This window comes from Maniola jurtina, chromosome 6 (assembly GCF_905333055.1).
Source record: "Maniola jurtina chromosome 6, ilManJurt1.1, whole genome shotgun sequence".
NCBI classification, from domain to species: Eukaryota; Metazoa; Arthropoda; class Insecta; order Lepidoptera; family Nymphalidae; genus Maniola; species Maniola jurtina.
In genome coordinates this window covers 7,851,471-7,875,656 of record NC_060034.1, presented here as the reverse complement: position 1 = coordinate 7,875,656, position 24,186 = coordinate 7,851,471, and the positions used below count along the sequence as shown (strand labels likewise).

Genomic DNA, 24,186 nt, shown 5'->3' with positions numbered 1-24,186 from the left:
ATTCTTATTCTTATCCTTGTGGAATAATTCGGGCACATAGGACAGGTTTTACATAATTTCGCCGCAACCCTTTGTATCGGAGACGCGGAATAACTGTTTGTGTGAATTTTTATCGGTCACATAGTAGGAGTATATAGGAGAGTTAAGTTAAATTAACAAACAATCGATAAATCATGGATGGTATTACAATTTTTGCGATCGTAAATAAAAATTTGAGAAAGGGTAACGAGTTTTGAAAACAAACATTTCAATGAGTAAAAGGGTAACTGATGCACGTAGGGTTGTCAATGTGCTTTTCGCTGTGCTTTTCGATTCAAAGATGCCATTTTTGTACCTTGGGACCCTAACATCTTTCGGTTTTTCGAACAACGTACCTACCATGCCCATTGCCACTTTAGCTTCGCAACCCGTACAGCTATGTTGTACTCGTATGTATTTGCTAGTAATTTGGCAGCCCTAGATACCTACCCGCCTGTCGTATTTGTCATGAACAATGTATGGGGGTAATTGTTTGACATGCAAAGCGCCGAGATCAACAGCCGCCACTCCAGCGTAGGGACTAGGGAGTGGTACGGAGCGGAGCGGGAATGATGTACAATCTGCGTAAACCCACACTACCCTACTTACAGCTTGCATCAAATATGAATTTGCCATTTGCTTAGGGCTTACGAGACACCATTTCTTTCCTACTTTATATTCATAAGTGTGACGTCTGCTTATCTGTCTGCTTCTGATATAAGTACCTACTCTGAACTCTAAATAGATACACGAAGAGCATTTACAACCTAGTTTATTTTTATATATAGTAGGGATGATTGAACTAGATTTTGACCATAGCTTTGCTCAGTTTTAGATACTTATATCACGTGGATTATAGGTATTATGTAAGCATCTACGAATACCTATTTAGGAATGAATAAGCTTTATTTGTACAATTCCAAAAAATATTCCTTTGATCATCATCAAAAAGCTTAAATAGTTTAAATATATTTACCAATCACACATTAATTTAATAACATAATGTTATTAGTTTGGTATATACCTCGTATTATAGATATATAGGTATTATTTGAAATGTTGCAAATTGTCTGACATAATAACCCAATATCCGATTATGCAAACCACATTTTCATTTCATCAATTCAATGGATCTGGAAGAGATAAGCGGTCAAACAAACAATTATTATCGTATTTAATAATAATAAGTAGAGATATATTTCCAAGCGTAAGCTTTAAGCTTATTTTTGATCAAATCAGATAATTTGTTGTGATATAATATCAATCCATACCTACCTAGATACGTTTATTTCATGAAGAAAACTTTTGATATTAGGTACATATATTATTTTTTATAAGAGCTCTAACAAATATAAAAGAATTAAGAATATTAGTTATTTCTACAAAAAAAAAAAAACACATTTGAAAAAGCGTTTTGTTCGCACTTCACACAATGCATATTCTTTGAAATGAATTTAACCGCATCACGTCATGTCGAACATGGGTAAAGCGGGCGCTTTTCATTCGGTTGCGTCAAGTCTATAACTTACAATATGCCGTCTTTCGTATGGTCCGTATTTTTTGTTCAATCGCCTAATAACTCGTCGAGCTTTTATGGCACCTCGGCGCGAGCGCAAAAACTACGAAAGCTTCGGCGAGGGTCGCGCGGGACCGTGGTACCGGCGGCGGGCCCCACAGTCAGTCCGCCATACCCGGCAAGAATAGATGCGTGCCCGAGCACCGACCGTAATAATACTACACGAACACGACGCGACGACTCACAGTGCATTTGTTTCCAGAATAAGTTCCTTTACCGATACAAACTAACCAATAATGTTAACCTCAATGAACATTTAGACAATAGAGTTAAAGTGAAACCAATTGTTAAATAAGATGAACGTTCAAATGATAGTGCAACGATGTAAGTGATAAAGATTGATAGTGATGTTGGGTTGGAAGACCGATATATAGTTGTGAAGTGGACTGTTTGTGGGCAACATGACGATGAAATCGCTGAAATACAGCGAGCGGGAGGACATGATGGACGGGTTCAGTCCCGTGCCTCCGCCGCTCCCGCGCCGCCAGCCCGTCAGGAACATCTATGCGGAGCCCTTCGTAGACCCTAGGTAAGTCAATACAAAATTACCACCAATCACCTTAAACTTTCACATTTTTATCTCTTCTACATAATATAAGCCTTTTAGCACGCTGTTTATAAAAGAAAAACCGGCCAAGTGCGAGTCAGACTCGCACACCGAGCGTTCCGTACTCGGGAATTTTTTCCGACATTCTGCACGATAAATCAAAAACTATTATGCATAAAAATAAATAAAAATCTGTTTTAGAATGTGTAGGTAAAGCCGAAAGCCCTTTCATATTATGATACCCAACTTGGTATAGTTATCTTACTTTGAAAATTGAAACACATTTTAATTTTTTTAAATGATGTAACCACAAATTTACGATTTAAAATAAAAATATTTTATTTATTCCTTTACTGGTGCTATAAGACCTACCTACCTGCTAAATTTCATGATTCTAGGTCAACGAGAAGTACCCTATAGGTTTTCTTGACAGACACGACGGACGGACAGACAGACAGGCAACAAAGTGATCCTATAAGGGTTCCGTTTTTCCTTTTGAGGTACGGAACCCTAAAAATTCACAAATTCACACACGGATACGAAAACTGATTTTTCATCATCACAGGTAAGTTCAAAATGCTTCAATGCTGTTTTGTATTTAATACTTACTATGTAATGGCTTGTTTTAAAGTTGTTCCTTTATACAGTCTACGTTTCTCATTATAAGTAAGGCTAGGATGCATCATTTTGTTCATTTACTGCAACTATGTAGGTTGCATAACATTCAAATCTATACTAATAAATAAAATTGGAGTGTCTGTCTGTAATTTTGAAATAACTACCGCATATTAAGGTCATATGGTTATTTGAACGATACTATAACCGAATCACACGATTTTAAAATTTTTGTCTGTCTGTCTGTCTGTCTATCTGTCTGTCTGTCTGTCTGTCTGTCTGTCTGTTTGAAAAGGCTAATCTTGGGATCGGCTGAACCGATTTTGACGGGATTTTCACAGACAAGTAGAGAATTGACCAGGGAGTAACATAGGCTACTTTTTTAACCGACTTTCAAAAAGGGAGTTGTGTTTTTCTACCTATGTACACCGAAATCTCCGAGATTTCTGAACCGATTTGCGTCATTTCTTTTTTAATCGATAGAGGAACTTTGCGACATTGTTTCATAAAAAATTTGGAGTCCAACTCCTCAATCCTGATGCTGTAGGGGATCTAACCAATCCACGCGGGCGAAGCTGCGGGCATTCTAAATAAGTACATAATTTGTTTCCTATTTGTTACTCATATTTACCATATAAAACTAAAAGTATTTGAATGCAGCGAGATGAAACATGTTATAGTAAAGCTGGCCGCTGACATAAATGACTAAACTTTGATAAAGCCGGCTTCATTCAAATCCCAGCGCGGAACAACCGTAAATGATCACACAAAGGACTACTTTAACATCACATCAAACTAAAACTAGTTACTTCTGAGCCAGGCATTGGAGTAAACACTAATCCCTCTCACATATAAAACTAGCTTTTCTTCCCTGGCTTCACTCGGATGCGATTTCGGAGAAAATCATTCTTGGTGAGGATCTACGAATTCCAAAATTTTACCAATTTCCAAAAATCCTGAAATATATATATGTATTCATTTTTAACCGTAAACCATTAGTTTGTATGGATTGACTTGAAAATTAATGTCAAACTTTCATTCCCTATTTAACCATGCTGATGCATAGTCTACATTTTAACTGAAAGCCCAAATACCTATTTTCATGAATATAACTTGAAAAATAACAGATTTTATATAAAATTTCATGCTCTAAAAACTCTTTAGGATTTCGATTTTCCATAAGTCCTTTTGTGAAATGTCATAACGGAGGAACGTACCTACAGCCAAATTTTTAAATTCGTAATCCTGGCAGCTTAGGCTGTGCACTGATAAGTAAGTCAATATCAGTCCGTACAAATCTTTTGATATGTACAGAAAAAGAAGAAGATGGAAAATCATACCTACTTTGAAATAAAACTAGTAGATGACGACAAGCATAGTTTTTAAACTGAAACAAAAATATTTCAAGCAAAAATGAAAGTTATAGAATCTGAAATGAGGAAAACGTTCATTTTATTGACTAGTTGAATCAATTGGCAGCGCTTGTTTACTTTCGAACCCCAACCTGCTGCCCTCCCCTTCTAGTTGCACCCACTCGATGTGGCTCTTCAAAGTAATAATAAACTGCCTGAAGCCAGAAAACATCTATTTCATACCGCACGGCTATATAAACATGAAGCGGAAACCCCACAATACTCTAAAGACCACATAGCATTATTAAAGGCTTTACACAAAACTAATTCAGAGGCACTTATTTGGCGTGTCCTTCGGGAGTTTGAGGTAAACGCAATATACTCGGTTTTCGTTTCACGAAATAGAGGTATCCATAGAAGCGGATTATCCAAATAATGGAATACATAATGCGTGGGTTGTTTGTGAGCTAAAAGTCAAAAGGTTGTTTTAAGCTAGAGCAATAATTTGCGACATGCTACAAATGTAGAAATTAATTGATTTCAGTCTATTTTATGACGATAAATTATCGTGCTGTAAAATTGGAGTAATAAGATGACGGTCCGCCGAAGAAGCGTTCATGCTATTTAAAATTCAGAAGCTGGTGAGGATTCAGGAGGATTTTTACAGGAGGTGCAAAATCGAATTAAAGCTATAGAAAATTTACAGTTATAAACTTATTTACTTACTTATACTGCTTTACGTATTTATTATTTCATTCTAACTGAAATAATAAACCTTGGACTTAATTTTAGTACAATTTTAGACCATTTCGCTTGGAAATAAATCTTGTATTCGGTGGGCTAAAACATCCGTATTTAGAATAAAGTGTTTTGATTAGAAGTGAAATTACACCTGTTTTGTTTGCCAGCTCTTCAATTGTTATTGTAGCATGTAGCTCTGTGTCTGCTCAAATGTCGCAAATGTCGCACTGTGTTGTTCTGACGTAAAACAGCCTTAGATAATAACAAATCGGAAATTAGTTACGAGTACATTGTTAGATACTGAAATATATTAGGTACGTTTCTTTACGTTCGATATCCAGATATTTTCAAACTTTCTTTGCCTTTATGTAAAATAATAGCATCTTAACTTCTATAAATTTAACACAAATAAAAACTGCTAAAAGTCACAAAATGCGTTTAAAATATTCTCTCATATTAATACTTATCCTTAATGTTGAAACATTTTTATCATTGATGCTTTGCCAATAAGCTTGTATTCCATGCATATTCATAAGTGTGCTAATGGTCGTCTGTAGACTAGATAGTATAGTAGCGGATGTGTGGATCTACATATATGTTCCGTCGTAACTCGTAAATCATATTTTTATACTTGGCGCACGTTCCGACGACGCCGAGCACCACCGAGGAGCCGTTACGACCATCTGCGACACCCCAGTTGCCATTCAGCTTAATTTCGACAGATTCGAGGGCGAATCCCAACTAATATTACACGATCTTTAACTACATATATACCATACCATATACTATACCACCATAGACCTTTAAAACACAAAATACTTAAACTGTAAAAAAAATCCACTCCTAAATAGAAAAACTTCTAGCTATTCTTATTAGATTAATTTTTCCTACTTTACTATTCCAAATAAACTCTTAAATCTTAAAAATGCTGGTTTCGTGTTGATAAAGTGTTGGAACCTTAAAAAAATGATATAAAATGCATTTGCATATATAATTGAGTGAAGTCATATTATAAAATTCCAAGTAACAAGACAACACGAAGTTGCTTAGATAACAAGTGCAAGCATTTATAACGTTCATTAACAAAGTCAGTCAGTAACAACAACTTGCTAGTTTGAAAAATAGTTACACACTTTCAATGCTGTAGAAATATTACATTGTTACTTATATTCTAAATACTTGTATTCTGAATAAAATTATAAGCAAGTCTTAAGGCGCTACTCTCTACAATATCAGAACTCGGAGTCGGAAAGTTTAACAAAACAGTGGAATGTTGCTTTTGCTTTCGAATGCAACAAAGAATAAATTACGCTGTATTCTCCGAACTTTATGCAAATTAAAGACATAATTTATTATCTCAAAGAAAGTTTATTTTTACCCAACAATAGCATACAGAGTCCATAGTAAATTATTAAGAAGAAGGTTCTTGATTTTTGATGCGTAATTACAGTAACATTTTAATTCTAAAGAAATTACGTCTTTCTTCGAGCTGAGATTTAAATTCAAATCCTATATGGACCTGATGCGGACTTCCTCTTGCCTCTTGGCTGTTATGACATATCAAGTCTACGACCGATTTAAAACCAGATTGTACTGAGAGGAACAATTGTTTTAGCTTGGGAAAACAGAACAAAATTATTGATTGAAAAGTTTGCGAGGAGAAGCTACTATAAAGATTTGTTTGAAGTAAAAAGTTAATTTATTATAGACCCTTGTAATGACAGTAATTTGACATGGTAGAGCGAAGATCGATAACGGAAATTGTATCTGAGGTCGTATTCCCTGTGTGAAGAACGTAATTTCCTTTACAATGTGTTAACAAGGTCTGAATACAAGCTCAGAGCATGTGACGGTTAAGTGCACGCAACAATAGCGGACAGATAACATCGAGGGTGCCCCCCGAGCCGTTTCTAACGAACAAAAACTCATCTGAAGGTGGGAAACCTAAAAAATATAAACAATTTAAAATTAAACATACTAATGTCTTCAGAACAGGAAAGAAAGACGGCCTGACACATGATAACAGCACATATTCCGTGCCCATTTATAGTCTATCGATAGACATGCATGAAAACGAAAAAACTGACTAACTATACCCTTAACGCTTAATCGAATCCATATCGATGATAATAATAATGATATGGATACACAGGAATACTCATTTGATATACCTAACTACGCCCAGAATTTCAATAGACTTCGTCTTTTACGATCTTCAGAGCGATCTAAACTGTGAGTCTCGACATCAAATATTTGCACAAACCGAAATCCACTCAAGCAAGAAATCATTTCAATACAGCCCGGGTTGTCCAAATACAGTTCACATGTCAAAGTCTAATAGACTACAGGCCCATGTTTAAAAATGGGTGGGTCATATGAACCACCAGGTGACGTATACAGGACGATATAAGAGCATAAAATAATAAGTTTCAGCACTATGCCGTCACTTGTAAGCTGTCCAACAGAGTGCTGGTGAGAATTGAAAAGTGCAGGTAGAGTGAGTACATTTTGGTCATATATTTTTGTACGGCATTTTTACCATCGATAGATCCATGAAAAATAATAAGAAAGCGCGCAGTGCCGTAAAAAAATGGTGCGCCACAAAGTCAGTAAATGTTTTGATTTTCTGACAATTTCCGGGGTAAATTTGGTCATTTAATTCTGTACGGCACTAGTTTCATACTGTTTCAATACAGCCTCTAATCCATTATTCCGCAACGCCGTACAAAAATCATGCGACAAGGGGAAAAAATTGAGGGTAGCAACCCCCTCTCTTTCCGTGGTCCGGGGGGTGATTTGAGAAAGTACGGCTTTGGTTCCAAAACATTATCTAGCACTCAAAAGTACTATTAAAAATAATGCCGTAAAAAAATTAGTGTTCATTTGAATGTGTATCAATAATTATCTTAATTTCATGGTATACTTAATTTTTAAAGCTGTAAAATCATTTGACTCTGTACGGCAACTTTTTTTTTAACATGATAGTGTAAAATACTATTGTTATATAGTATTGCCGTTCAAAAGAAACTGTTCTAAAAAAAATTATAGATAAATACAAAACTGAAATTTTTCAAATTATTGCAAAAGTTTAAATATTCATAGATTAATAAAATATAGCAATTTTCTACGCTTTTCCCTTGTTTTAAATAGTATTAAGATAAATAAATTAGGAAAAAATTATGCCGTACATTTTAATGCAGACCATATCTTTTAGGCTGATGAAAATGACGCTACCATTTTAAGGGTAGTACTTTATGGCCATCTGATACTGTACGGCATTAACATATTTTTGAAGAGAACAATTGATAATATGATAAAATCACTATGCCGTCTAACTGAAGTGAACGGGTGTGTATATAATATCCACATCCCCTACAAACCTTTGGACCAACGAAAATGTACGGCATGTTAAAAAATATTATCTATGCATAAAACACTTTCAAAATAAATTAATTTTATGTTGTATCAAATCACCCCCCGGACCACGGAAAGAGAGGGGGTTGCTACCCTCAATTTTTTCCCCTTGTCGCATGATTTTTGTACGGCGTTGCGGAATAATGGATTAGAGGCTGTATTGAAACAGTATGAAACTAGTGCCGTACAGAATTAAATGACCAAATTTACCCCGGAAATTGTCAGAAAATCAAAACATTTACTGACTTTGTGGCGCACCATTTTTTTACGGCACTGCGCGCTTTCTTATTATTTTTCATGGATCTATCGATGGTAAAAATGCCGTACAAAAATATATGACCAAAATGTACTCACTCTACCTGCACTTTTCAATTCTCACCAGCACTCTGTTGGACAGCTTACAAGTGACGGCATAGTGCTCAAAATTAATATTTTATGCTCTTATATCGTCCTGTATACGTCACCTGGTGGTTCATATGACCCACCCATTTTTAAACATGGGCCTGTAGTCTATAATACAACCTTCAACTTCGTTAATTACCTAGTCCTTAGATCTTTACTGCACAAACATTTCCTATTTATTCTGATCCTTACTTTCAAAGCTTTTGATTTCTTAAAAGGTTTTCCTGTGAGTAAATCATCCAGTTTATAAGTTCTATAAAATCAGTTTCGATAGCAGTTATAATTTTCGGAAGTACAAAGAACAAAAAACGTAATGAAAATATCACATAGATACCTACTATTTGAGCACTTCGAACTTCAAGCGTCGGAGTTACACTTGAACCGTTCAAAGGAACATTATCCGAATACAGTGATGGATTGTTTTGAAGTCTCGGCCAAGATCTTATTAATAGGTCGAATAATTAGAGGAAACGCCTCATCAAATCGTACCGTGTGTCCCGATCGCGGCATGTTATGAAAGGGGCACTGAGTGTGCGGTACTACAACTCGTCCAGGAAATTCAATTATCTTCTTTCGACGTTAATACATAATATCGACACAATCATTTCATTAAGCGGAATCTTGGTGCTCCAATCGCTCATAATTGGCCGGGTCGAATGAATCAATTACGAATACAACGTGCTGACATCACATGCGTCTGGTCACATATTTTGTCTCTAATCCTGAACGTTGTTCTCACGACTAAATCATGGCCACGGAATTATTGTTCCGTTGTCATTTTATCAATAGCTTATATTTTTTAGTTTTATTTATTATTGCATGAAGAGGTATTTGGAACAAAGGATTAAGCAGGATTACCCGCAACAATTCCCCTGTCACGAAGTTGGACGTAAATCTCTAGAGTAGACGTCGATCGACAGGCCGCATTCCCACTGCACTCTGCTGTTATCACTCACACATACAGAAATTCACTGTCACCACCAATCCTTTATACTTATCTCTAGCAGCTTTTGTAAACAAACCACTTTTCATTTGAATAATTTACCCGGTGAGGTGAGGCTCCGAATACAATGACTCGACTGTAATAGTTTCCGTTTGAATAAGAGATGCCTATTGTCTCTACAATATTGATTGACTTTGTCGTCTCTCATCGTCATCGATGGACAAGTAGTGTGTTATATTCAACAGTAGACTGTATTTTTCATAGCTATGAATATGAATAGATAGAGTAATTATTATTATAGACAGGATATACGGATGTTAATGTTATTGATTTTTATAGCAAACGTCTATTCCTGTCTGATTATTATCGTGCTATATTCGAGAGTTCACTGAACGCATTCTTGGATAATAATGAAAGTCTAAATATAGGGAGTAATATTTCGTCATGTCAGATGGTCGTTGGATCGATGACAGTGACACAAGCTGCATCGGTGGCGTCAGCTTCGAGGATATAATACGAGTATGTATCTCGTCAGATCACTGTACGCTTATCGGCTGGATATTTTAGTTTAACTCGTTTTTAAATAAACAAACTGCCGTACTGTCCGAATAAATACAAACTCACTTTGACACTGCCTCCTATAAATAACTGTAATGAATAGGCAGCTGGCATGGCCCTGGTAATAAGTAATGTCGACGTATCCTTTGCTTGAATTTATTTCTTTCCTTATTTGAATATTTATTTTTCGGAAGTTCGTAGGGTAATCCTTTCCCATCCAAATAGACTTTTAAAGTCTGAGCACACAATAGCATTTTTCCGAATATTTTTAAGAAATGAAGTCAATATTTATTTTTTATTTTAGTTAAAAAACCAAAAATGAGTGAGTGCAACCTATAGATGCGGTTTAAATAAAACTTCTTTGTCGTAAAATATGTAAGAATTTGAATCTTCACATCTAAATTCTGACTAACATTTTACATAGTGATAACTTATTTAAGTAATTTACTTCAAATTTCTGTAATTACAGGAAAGTTATTAATTTACCAAAACAATTAAATTTTCAAATATTTTGACTAAAATAATTATGTGGTAGGTAGGTATTAAATGCTTCAAAAATGTAAAGTTACGCACGAAGAACGGGTAAAATTTAGATTATTTTTGAATATTTGGTGAGAGTTAGCTAAACAGACCACACAGGATGACTCCATTTGTCTAAACCCAAACTCCCCGAGAGATAACAAACGTACAACGCAATGCTCTCCGTTCTCCGCTACACTTATCTAAACACTTAACACACACCATACACAAACAAAGCGCCCTAACTCACTTTTTACCACGAAATGCCTTTTCTTTTTACCCTTTAGGACTTCGCGGTACCACATGCTTCGCGTGTCGAGTGCCGTTGTGTACGTCCGGAAATTCATACGTTTCACCACAGTGAACCTAAAGTAAGATACATTCGTTTGAAGAATATCAGTTCCGTCCAATTTACGACACAAAACCACTTTAACTATAAAATAAAGTCGAATCTATATTCTTCCACTAGGTCAATAATAAAACAAAATGTTTTTAACGGGACGAACCATTACGGCCCAAGATATAATAGAGAGACAAAAAACCTTTTAAGACAAGTACCTAAAGAGCAGCCGAAGAAATCATTCTAATAAAAGTTTTGGTCTTGTCCAAGGTACACGTCATCGAGCGTGACTAACGAATGGCTCGCCCTTCAGACCCTAAATTCAGAGTCGTAAGTATCAGAGAGACGAGAGCGCCGCAGGCAGATATCTCCGAAGGTTACCGAACATTACCATAACTCTAACCGAAGCATATACGTAATTAGAGACACTAATAACACGGAACACTCGGGTTGCATTAATCCTTTTGATTTGAAAGGGTTAAGGCGTCGAGGCGTAGGTACATTACTGTACTGCTACCCACGGGATCCCATTAATATTATAAAATAAACACAACTTCCATCACACCAAAAACACACCTATTAAACTGCATGATATTTTTCCCCCAAAGTATTACTTTACCTACTCTACCTAGTACCTACGACCCATAGCTATGCTTAGCACTTTAGACCCGTGATCTAAGTCGTGGATCTTTAAACACGTGTGGAATGTGGATTCTAAGAGGTCACGGGTTCAAATCCCAGACAACTCAGAATCCTATACGTCATGTTATGTAAGTAACTTAAAAATTCAAATAATATGTGTTCTTTTTTTAAGAATCCAACAAGAGATCTCTAGCAGTTTTCGTAATAATTTATATTCAAGTGGTCTAATATTATGTACTAATGTATATTAATACCTTTTGTTTTTTTTTTTTATGACAAGCTTTCAATGTTGTTAATATAATTTTTCCATTATGCATTTTGTATTATTATCACCGTGTAGCCTGTGTGGCTCATTCATGTGAGCATAGTGTTGTTTTGTGTTTTTTCTAGCAACAGTAGTTATTAATCTAGTACATTGACATCCTGAGATGCTGCAACCTGTTTCATTTCACACAGTATTGACAGTAGGTATTCAGTTATACGTTGTCCATTAGAGCCTGCTTCGGCCGTTAACTGTGTAAATATTCATCCACAAGTAATACCGGCTTAGAAATTCAACCGGCGACGCCGCGAAGGATAACCAATGACCCAACACCCTATCATTTATTTGCGCCGGTCAACCGTAAAATAACGCTTTGTGCAATTTAAGTTACGCAACTAAGCTGCCTTAAGCCTTAACTTTAATATAACGCTTTTATAAATTGATATTATTGTAAGTAGGTATATCAAATTACGTAGTTTTTATCTTCACTAGGCACATAATATTATAAAGTACCTACCCTGCCGTGCTGAGTTCATTTTTGGTCGGGCTAATCTTCAGAACTACTTACTGTACGGATGTTCATATATATAAATAATTATTCTTTTATTGGTTTTCACCAATCTCAACCTTCAACCTCCTTATATAAATAATTATTCTTTTATTGGTTTTCACCAATAAAAGAATAATTATTTATATAAGAAGGTTATAAGCTATAATTTATGATTTTTTTTTTTTGTTTATTCACTATAGGTAAGCGCTTGACCACAATCACACCTGATGGAAAGTGATGATGTGGTCTAAGCGATATTTAGCGAAAATAAGCTACCGGTACGTTAGAATTTGAAAGCTTCTGTGGTGTACCTATGCTGCGTAAATATTACACGTTTACACGAAAAAAATGTATACTGGAATAGTTTTTTTATGAATAAACTTATTTTAAAACATAATAACATGGCACGGCACATACACAATGTATTAAATAAAAACATATTTTTGTTTTTACCAAACAGTAAATAAAGGCCTAATTCCTTTGTCTCTATAAAACTATCTGACTAAAAATGGCTCAATTAATTAGTGCACGCCACTGTGCTATATTCCATAGCAATTAAATCGAACTGTTGAACCGTAACATTTTTCTATTAACTTTATGTATGATTTAGGTATTACGCTGATTAATGCGTACAAATTGTGATATCCATTTAACGATATACCATGACATTTTGATTTACTAAATTGTAGCATGTAATAAATTGCGGGTTGTTTAAATGGCGCGGCGTAATACCGAAATCGAAACCAACCGTGTTTAATTGATAAAATATTACGCATGGAATTGTCCTTTAATAAATTTCACGGACCGCCAGCCAAGTATGACCAAAAAATGGAGATGGGACGAAATTTCAATGTATATTTCGATTAGAAAAGGGTCCTAAATTCTTGCGGGAGAAAACTAATGTACTGCAACCATGAATTTGCGCTCCATTTCTTTTTGGCTTTACATTTTCTCATCTTATTATTTGACGCTGTAACAGTGTTGTATTAGAGGGGTTTAAAGTATTGATAGGTACCAATTTTACAACAAACTCATTCACCCCATTAGCAAATGTCATATTTCTACTGCTAGACGTATTTTATCTCGTAATAGTTGGGACTGCACATTTACTGCTTTTTTATTATAATGTGGCTTTCATTTTGAATGTCAAGGTAATTATATATGGGTTATAAACTTTTACTGCTTCTGTTTGTAAATCTTTCACAATAATGACTGCACTTAGAAAAGCCAGAAAGAAGCGACGAAAACAAGAAAATCTACAATGGAATATACCTAAGTCGATTTTAATTATGTATTAACTTTTATAAGAATGCGTTATCTAGATTCTACTGCGTCATTCTTATTATTATATTAGTTTCGGTTACATGTTAACAAATTTTTGTAGGCATAAAAAATCATTAAAACCAACAAACAAACCCAAACAGGGCCTGAAAACATTTGAAAATGGTCGCTAAAATAAAAATGTTATCCGATCGCACCGTTCCCGATTTTTGCTGCCTATATTAGTTGTCACTTGAATCTGATATAAGGGTAGGGTAGGGAATGTGATAAAATTTTTCAATCAGGGAACCGCCGAAAAATATTTACAGTGTAACCGGAGGCAGCAGGGAGGACAATATTGTGGAAGGATGCGAGAGGCGCCCGCGGCATCGGCACGGGCCTTCCGCTTCTTTGTGCCACTGCCGAAATAATATTGAACTCGGGGTGAAATACGGCCGGCCGGCGACTGGGGACTCGCTTGTGAAACCGTTTTTCCGTTTCGCTGAACAATGGCAAGCGTTTAGTTAAAGACTTGCGTTCCGCGCCCGGTCGAGACACCGCAGTCGCACCGCTGATGGTTATCTAAAAAATACAGTCTGCTTATAATTTTTCAACGCTTCCCAACACCTCCTTTGTTTATCACACCCTTTTTATACGCGAATGAATTTTAAAAGCGAAAATAGCTCTACGTTTCCATTTAAGAATATTATCGCCAAATTCTTCGTCTTTTTTTAAATCTTTATTTATTTTAAGAACTTTTTAACCCCCGACCCAAAAAGAGGGGTGTTATAAGTTTGACGTGTGTATCTGTGTATCTGTCAGTGGCATCGTAGCTCCTAAATTAATGAACCGATTTTAATTTAGTCTTTTTTTTTTGTTTGAAAGGTAGCTTGATCGAGAGTGTTCCTCTAAAGTGTTAAACCTAGATTAACCTAATTAACAATTGAATAAGTTTAACATTTACTTAAAAGTTCAAACATTTACTAGGTATGTTTCATGCAGAGGGGACAAGTCAATCTTGTAGTAAAAATGATTCCCAAATCCTAAGGTCTTAGATAGTGAAATACGGAACACTTAAAGATCCATACTTTAAATCGAATCTCTTTAGCCTAGTGCACGCCATTCTTCTTGAATCTATTGCCACGTTAAATTTGCATTCCTTTAGCATTATCATAATAATATCTTCAAACGACAACTCCGTAATAAAAGGTTATCGCCATTGCATACGGGCTCTCCGTTAGGTATGGAAATTGGAAATGTTCCTTCCTTGCTCAGACATCGCTTCGCTAATGGAAAATTGTTTATCGCTATCGGGTTTCTGCGCGTGAGCAAGATTTATATATACTTATTTCCAATTTGTAATGAGTTGTACTTACTATACTTAGTAGAGACCTGGGTCAAGATCTATCTAATCATATTTTGTAACAGCGACTTCATCCATGTGTTTTTATGTTTTTTTCGAAATGCTATATTAGGATAATAAAGACGGACATGGAACATAGGATGTCCTATGTCCTTACCACTCTCCAAGAAGCAAGCTATCTTTTTGAATTTCGTCAAAATCAATTCAGCGGCAGCCGTGAAAAGGAAACAGACCTTTCATATTTGGAATGTAAGATCATCATTAAGAAATTAACATTTCTGGTTCTCGGGTTCTAATAGTTATTTGTTGCATATTGATTGTATTTAATTAAGGTACGGAGTACCTAACATGGGTTTTGCATTTCCTAGTTTATAGGTACCCCAGCCTGCGAGTGGGTAGTAATTGGACGCTTATTCAGTATTACTTCCATTCATTCTCAGGACGCGGTAAGCTTGTTAGACAGCACAGCGTGAGATTATGTTCTTATACCTACTAGGTGCCTTGTAGGCTCTAATTCAAAACCTGATTTTTCACCTGGATACTGGATGATATCGAATTTGAAATAATTATTTATGACATAACAGATATCTACTGAACAGATCGATATTTTTAGGACGAGCAAAGTTACATAAATAACTTAACTCATCTTGAAAATACAAATGACTACTTAGTTAATGCCCCCGTCTTTGTCCGCGTGGATTTAGGTTTTTTTTTAATCTTTGATTTTCTTGCACCAGACTCCATCAAAAACATGAACAGGTAACAGACTGACGGATGAACACTCTTCTTTTTAATATTAGTATGGATTGTATGATAGTACCTCTAATTTTGCCTGTTTACTACGTACAGGAGTAAAAATTCAAAATGAATGATATTTATGAAGCACCTAACGTAGCTATAATTTGTTAAAGTTTCCGTCGCAAGATGTATTTCTAGGAAAATGATGTTTGCTAAATATACCCGTGTGTGCGAACCTGCTAGCGTGAGGCACACTCTCCCATTCATGAATCAACTTCAGCATTACCTAACCGAACTCGAAGCGAGTAAAACAAACATCGGTATGAGGGTTATTAATAAGAGAACCGGGTTCAACGTTTCCGAGAGAGCTAGATTTAAATACTGACATCTCAACTTGCACGAAATGCGAATTTATCGATACTCATTAAAGTAACTACGCGTTAAACGAAACTCGGCCGTCAGTTAACAATAGTTAAAATTTATGTACCATTATAAATATAATCCCACACGCCCACCGCAACAAATCTAATCAGCTGCCATACGTTATAATCGCTTATTACATTCTTTCCAATAAACGAAATCCCTAATTAGAGAGCCATTTTGACAAATGATTTTAATTAATCCAATGGGCGTCTTCACCCAACCGGCACCTTCGGAACATACTCGTTCAAATGATTCTATTTATTGAAATGATTATTTTTATCTTGTTTTATAACGAGATTTCTATCTTACACCGCAATGGCTTTCAAGTGTTACGTCAAACATCAACCACACCGTCTGGCAACCAGATGTAAAATGTTTAGAAAGATTGGTTATACGATAAATAAATATTAAATTAGTTTTCCTGCAAGCGCTCCGTTTTGGCCCCCGTGATTGACGGATTCATAATATTATAAATTAGCATTTAATATGATGACTTAGCCGTGATAGCCTAGTGGTTAGGACGTCTCCCTTTTATTCTAGAGGTTAGGGGTTCGAGCCTTGGCAAGCACCTCTAGCTTTTCGGAGTTATGTGTATTTCAAGTGAGAGTTCTCCACATTGTTCTCATAGATGGGTGAAGTTTACCAATCCGCATTTGGCCAGCACGGCGGACTAAACTCTTCTCATCCGAAGAGAAGACCTGTGCTCAGTAGTAGACCGGTGACGGGTTGATCATGATAATAATTATAATGTCTATAATAGCTTGTGACCACAAATATTCATCGTAATTAAAAGTTACGTAAATCCCGTTGTTTTCATGCCGTGGGCGGTGTTGAAAGTTTTTCTTGTTTCGGTACTAAACGTTAACGTCGAGGGCGGAAATTGGCGGAACAGGGCAACGCTATTGTTACACATTTCGCTTTAAATTGAGGGGCTTTCTTAAATTTACACCCGTGACTTGCAGCGAGAGTCGGGGCCGGCGGGGACGGGCTCGAATCGACTTACAAATTCTACTCGATCGATACCACTTACTATTTATGAATTCTCTTTGTATAAAGTTCTTAGGTTTTCCGTACCTCGTCTTATTTGATGTTATTATCGAACCTAGTTATTCTTTTGTGATGGAGCGATGTTCCCTCCTCATAATTAGTCACAATAACGTTTTATCTTCTCAATGAATTCAATACAAAGAGCCGATTTAAACAATCAAACACTGCAATCACCATTGAATGCTGTTCGCCAATCTGTTATTAAGATCCCTATTCAAATCCTACAGCAATTACTCTTATGATGCCGTACAATAATGTTTTAATACATATGCGTCATTCCGATAGCGTAGAAGTTTCTACGTAGGCATGTGTATTGTGCGATTGTTCAACTTTCTTACACTATAAATAATTATACTAGACTCTAATATATATTTACATACAGCTAATATAATATAGGAAAAGAAATCTAGTTACTAAGCTATTAGTAACAACTAAGAAGAAAATTGAAAGAAATTCAGTGTTGATAATGATCTTACTTGCTTTTAATTAAAAAAAGTTCGATACGTACTGTCCTATATTTTACTTAAAACGGTATATTTGATAAACATTGGCTTTATTGTTAACTCGTTTTCGCTGCACACCTACTTATTCTTTTTTCAACTTTCAATACACATTCCGCGGCCAATTTTGGCACAATCGTATATGGCCTGCGCTGAACTACCACCGTAGACCTATATTTAAGGGCACGATGCAATAAAAGCACATCGCTGTCCGGTCGGACGCACGACTGTGCAAGATAAATGGACGGTACAGAACGACCGCGGCTGAGGAGACGCGTTCTCACGGCCCGTGCCTGCATTTTTCTCTTTTTGTTTTATCTGGTTTCCGAGTTAGAGGTCGGGCAGACCGCTTCTAAACTAGAATTGACCGCTGCACGCGCGATTATAACGATAAAAACTGTGCGACTCTGACCAGACACGGACGTCTAACGAGTTTCTACTCGTACCTGTCTGGAACACCGCGTCGCTGCTGTTTTTCCCCCTCATTCCTTTAACTATTTATGAAAACGATATTTGCCGTTAGTGTTCAATGGGGCTTTTGTTTAGCGTAATGGCGTACAAGGATCGTAATACGTGCGCGTAATGTGTGCGGTGTACGAACGCGAGCGCTCGCGTTAATTAGACACGACTCTCGTGCTGCACAACACCTCATTATTTACCGCTTCATTAAGAGCTCACGACGAGAGCCTGTCAAAATCTTAACGAACACCCGTCCGTCCGCGCCGCTTGAAATATCGCGGCTATGTCCTACAATAGTCACTGTCGTCAGCTCCCTTAATTGTCTTAGTTTTTCTTCCTTTTGTCGTTTTATCTCTACTGGTGAATGATTGAGTGAAATAGCAATATCGTGAAGTTCAAGTGCTAACCCTGCACATCCAACCGCCATCTTCACCCATTACATTTACAAGTTTTGAAATTATAATCTAAAATAATAATTTAGCATGACCACATTATTATCGTAAAAACAATAATGGCCGTCTCATTTAGGTAACGCGCGGAAATGATGAGCTTGATCCAGTAATGGCACCCGAGAAGTTTACGAGTACACACTATAAAAAAGCTAATAACTATTCACGTAACAAAATCAATTTCGGTTACAGTTGAATGGCCGCCATAGCATCAGTAGACTCAAAGTCGAACGTTATTGAAAAAGGCTTATTAATAAAATACAATCAATAAGCAATCTTACAAAATCACAAGTAGATATGTACTTATATAAAATTGTAAAGGTAGAGTTAGTTTATTTACTTTAAGCAATCATCGTTCATCTGCCGTAATTGCACATGATTAGGGAGGAACTTTGTCTAGGAAAAGTAATAAAATTCTGTTATCCTTATCAAAATACGATCCCTCAAAAGCAAATTACAGTCGAGATCGCTCTCCAGACGAACCCTTTAGGAGTCAAGTTCTTTCGCTAAAACTGGACCAATTATTTTTATTTTTTGCTTATCCTTTTGTCTATGGGTCATTATTATAGCGTCAGTTGGTAGGCGCATCGGACTTAACGCCATATGTTTTGGCTCCGGGGCCCAAATTCAGTCGTGACAGCGAACTTCGGCTAATTGATTAATGGTTTCTTGAGGCGGACATTTTCAAATGCCCGATTATCCTTTTTTGTCGGCATCCCTGATAATGATACGTTTTGATTGCATTCAATATTTTACCATATGGTGTGGAACATTGATTCGCGCTGAAACAGTTGTTAAATCTTTTGGGTTCACCGGAACAGGTAGATCGTCCGGCCTCACAATAAATAGGCCGGGCTTTTTATCCCTTGATTTCTAGGGTCTAGGGGTGTGTTATGTGAACAGATGTTACATGTTATTGTTTTGACAAGATTTCAATTTAAATCTCGTGATTAGGGATCTACTTGTGTAAGGTGGACGTTTGCTTGGTAGAACTTTGTTCATGTTGCGCAGGGGTACACTCTTGCACCTGGTAGGTACATTAAGTAAGGTAGTTACGCAAAATTTTTCAGCAATGCTCATGGAACGTTTTATTTCAACAGGATGGGCGGCACGGGCATGTCGAGCGGGATGGGCGGCGGCACGCTGGGACACTGCCAGCTCGCAAACCAGCCTCTCGTGATGCCAGTGTTCCCCCTGCGAGCCAGCCAGCCCAGTCCAGTGCCCGTCTACTCCCCCTCCCGCTTCCACATCGACAAACGATGTCAACATCGATGCACGTGGAAGTGCTTGGCCATAGCTATGATATGCCTCTGCGTTATCCTAGCGGCCATGCTCGCCTATTTTATAGGTAAGTCTTAATTCTTCATATTTGTATCATTATTTAAATTGAAAATGTGTACAAATCATGCCCGCGCGATATGGTGCTAAGAATACTGGCTGCATTTCCGCGCTGACTAGCCAGGCTGATGATTTGCCCAAAAAAATGAATTAGCCTTTCTTTCACCAGCTGAGGCTATTGACCGTAGCGAAATGTTTCGTAAAAAATCTTAGCACTAAACCTTCATGGCCCCAGGGTCTTTTTCTTAGGGTTCCTAAGAAAATAACTACAAAGATATCTTTGAATATCGTAATGTTCTAATAACAAAATAACAACAGATCACAATGAGATGCTATTCAATATTTTAACAAGGTTTATGGTACTATTGGTTGTGCATTTAAGGTAGTTAAGGGTATGGTTGTATATTTGTTATAACAAATGTACAACCATAATTTTTTTAATTGGGAGCATCAATAAAATTGTATTGATTTTAGAGTTAAACAAGTTTTTTGACCTCTCATCAGTACTATTTTATATAGGTATATAATATATGTATATATAATTATTATCTATGCTTACTATGAATTAATGATCTAACATAATATTAAATTAAAGGCATTGTAGGTAGAATATCAATATAATTTCGACCTTTAATCAATAAGCATTTATGATGTTTCTTTAGTGTGTTTTGTTATATTATGTTTCTTTATTTGAATTTTGCGTTGAAACAACGTATTTTTAGTGTTGAAATTAAAATATAGCAAATGTTTAGGCGCACCTTGTGACTGGTTAAACTAGTTCCTCCCATTTCTTATACCTACCTAATATGAAGAAATACGTAAAAACAACTTTTTATAGAAAAATACCTACTATACAAAATAGTTTGTATAGATATAGTAGCAATTCTCTTATGTTTACCTAATATTGATTATTTAATATTGATTGAAAGCAACACAGATAAAATAAGCTCATTATTGCAATCTATTTATCACACTAAGTATACCTACCTACTTATATTTGGCTTAATACACACTTCTTCCATATAATGAATGAACGAATGAATTTATTTTTATTGTACACCACAAAAAAGTACAAAGTAAAACAAAGATATTACCTACCTAACTATTTGAAGTGAAAAAAATTATTACGGAACTCCTAAAACAGCATGAAACGATGTCAATGGGTTTGTTAAAACAAAACATAAAATGCATAAATATTATATTTCTAATATATCATCGTTCATAAACGCAGCGGGATGCCTGAATCGTTCGTTAGAGAGCATTTTATTAACTCGCCCGGAATGCAGTTTTAGATTGTTACTGACATCACAATTTTTCATTATTTAAATAAACTTACTTTGTGATGAACAATGTACAGATCGCAATAAAGCGACTGTACAAGCGACTATATGTGGGTGCAAACCTAGCTTTGTTGCTGACTGTACATCTGTCTAGTTAAAATATGTAGTTCAATTAAAAATTGAATGGTTACGTGAACTGCAAATACCGAGAAGTGACTGGAACTAAAATTATACAGGACGATAATTATTATACTGCACCAAGATATATCCCACTTAGCAATAATAAATACTTTGTAGTATTTATCTCTAGGTTTCTACAATACAATATCTAAATATGTAAAAGAAAAAGGACTGACTGACTGATCTATTAACGCACAGCTTAAACTACTGGACGGATCAGATAGCTATTTATTAAAAAAAATATTAATAAGTAGGAAAGGATTTTTGAAAATTCACTCCCTAAGGGGATAAAAAAAAGCGAAAAAATGCGCAATACCACTACCTACAAGATCAGGATTTGCAATTAACTCTGATAAAAAGTACGATGTTGCGACCAGAAGACACTTATTCTACAACTTTAAAAACTTCATCAAAAAGCAATGTTTCAAAGTAATGTTAGAAATGTAGGAACGTTGAATTCGCCAAGTGAACTTTTCCGTAACTAGCACACGAGGAACTAACGACGATAAGCTTTCAAATCAATCGGAACTTGGCCCATGTTTGAATTACATGCTCTTATTTAAATATTGCTGGCCACATGCGTTTATTGTAAAGGTTTACGTCACAATCCATACTAGTATTATGAGTAGGTATTATAAATTTCAAATCCAACTGACAATCAAAAAGAGTAGGTACTTACTTTGAATGAAAAAAAAATGAAAATGAAAAATGTTTATTTGTCAAATACAAAGTCTTGTACAATTTTTCTGTGTCTTGTGATACCCACACTAGGTAATTCTGTATCGTGGATGTACCTAATTCGCATTAACAGTGTGCCGTTTACAATTTTTATTTGACACTATTTGACTTTGACTTTGAATGCGGAAGTGTGTCTGTCTGTCTGCTAGCTTTTCACGGCCCATCTGTTAAACCGATTTTTATGAAATTTAGTAAATAGGTAGCTTCTATTCCGGAAAAAGACATTTGCTACTTTATATCCAAAGTTATTTGTCCAAAGTTTATTGCTTTAAATCAAAGTTTTCCCACGGGATTTAAAAAAAAATGAAACTTACGCAGAACAACTCGGGGGCATCATCTGCCATATACATATACATATATATTACACATGTATTTTGTTATATATATTTATTTATGTAAATTTCGTGTACAATAAAAATATTTTATTTACTTTACCTACTTATCACAGGATTTCGGTAACTGAAAATAATGTAGATTCTTATGCGGTCATCAGTCTCCATCGGCCTTCATCGATTACCAACTGAAACCATTATAATGATGAAAAATTCTTAAAAATACAGCTCTAAAAGTACGTATTTATTGGTTCGTTACGTCGACTTTGTAACAATGAAGTTTAAATTGTATGTCTGCTTATTATGAATCGCAGCTTTAAATTATTACAAAAGGAAACCTTTGTTGTTGCAATTTGCAAGTTTCTATATATGTATATCAATCGTCAGAGTAAATGTTGGTCTAAAATCAATAATAAACGCCAACGTTCGGTCAAATAGAACTTCAGTTTTAGTAGCTTTGGTAGGTTTATTTTTAATCAAAAGTACCGCTTTTAACAGTGTGCAAACAATGTCATTACACAATTCAATGTTATTATTAGTGAAGCTGGTGGGGTCGTAAGTGACAATTAAACTAAATTTCGTGAGTGGCTCTTCACCGCACACGCGTTGGCAGCATTCCTACTGTAACGAACTTTTCTTTGCACGTAAATTGGAGACTAAAGGACATGCAGTACGACTATTCATCGCGATAAAATGTATACCAATAATAGTGCTACTTTGGTTGAACACAAATTTCTAACCTAAGCTTAATTGATAGACATTAAAATAGCATTTTTTTTTTCAAATTTACAGACTAGCGCTTGGCTGCAATCAGACCAGCTAATATGTGATGATGCAGCCTAAGATGGAGCGCGTTTGCCAAGAAGTTGCCTATTCACTCTTGACTTGAGACATTACTTTACGCCTTAAAATTAAATCTATTTATTGTAACTAAACCATATCAGTATCTTCTATGTACTATTAACTAAATAAAATCCATTTATTATCATTTTAATTTAGGCTACTCGGTGTGTTATGTTTATTTTTTAACGTGAAGACAAATCTCAGTGGTTCTTTTCAATCACGTAAAACAATAAAAATAATTACTTATTGTTACTTAAGTATTAAAATAAACTCCATTTTTTATTCAATCCAATGCAGGACTGGTTACTGTTCCTGTTAAAAAACAAAAGTCTTCTGTTGCTAACTCTCTAGTTTATATTACATCATGTAACATATAATAAATCTCATTTTCTTTACCCTTACATATCCATGTATCTTATTATATGTACCCAGGAACTCATATTGATTAAAATCCTATACCTAGTTGTACTTTCATTTAAAGCCGAGTGTACCCCGCGGCGGTGGATTTCCTCCAATAAGGGACAGATTTAATCTTTTCTGATTGGAAATTTATCCAAAAGGAGCGCTGGATTACATAATGTGGCGAGTAAGTCGCCTTGCGGCTGTATTCTGCAAAATACTGCATATTTGTTTGATCAATTTTAGCAAAACTCTCTTTTTCTCTAATACCATAAACTAAACTAGCCATAATAGTTATAACCACTGACCTGACTGACAAGTAGTTAGATACGCTGGAGTATACTAGTACTACTTGTAA

General features: G+C 35.7%; 1 protein-coding gene across 8 annotated transcripts in view; it reads left to right on the top strand.

The window, feature by feature from the left end:
- LOC123866462 (teneurin-a) overlaps positions 1-24,186 on the top strand; it is a 285,360-nt gene that overhangs the window by 230,742 nt on the left and 30,432 nt on the right. For 4 of the 8 annotated variants that reach the window (XM_045908042.1, XM_045908037.1, XM_045908040.1 and 1 more), the window contains exons 2-4: positions 1,797-2,123; positions 11,296-11,355; positions 19,819-20,066. In XM_045908042.1, coding sequence (XP_045763998.1) covers positions 1,996-2,123; positions 11,296-11,355; positions 19,819-20,066 — 436 coding nt within the window. In that variant the 5' untranslated portion in view covers positions 1,797-1,995. Of the gene's footprint in view, positions 1-1,712; positions 2,124-11,295; positions 11,356-19,818; positions 20,067-24,186 lie in introns of those variants that run through there. The other 4 variants (XM_045908039.1, XM_045908038.1, XM_045908036.1 and 1 more) reach the window with 4 other exon arrangements.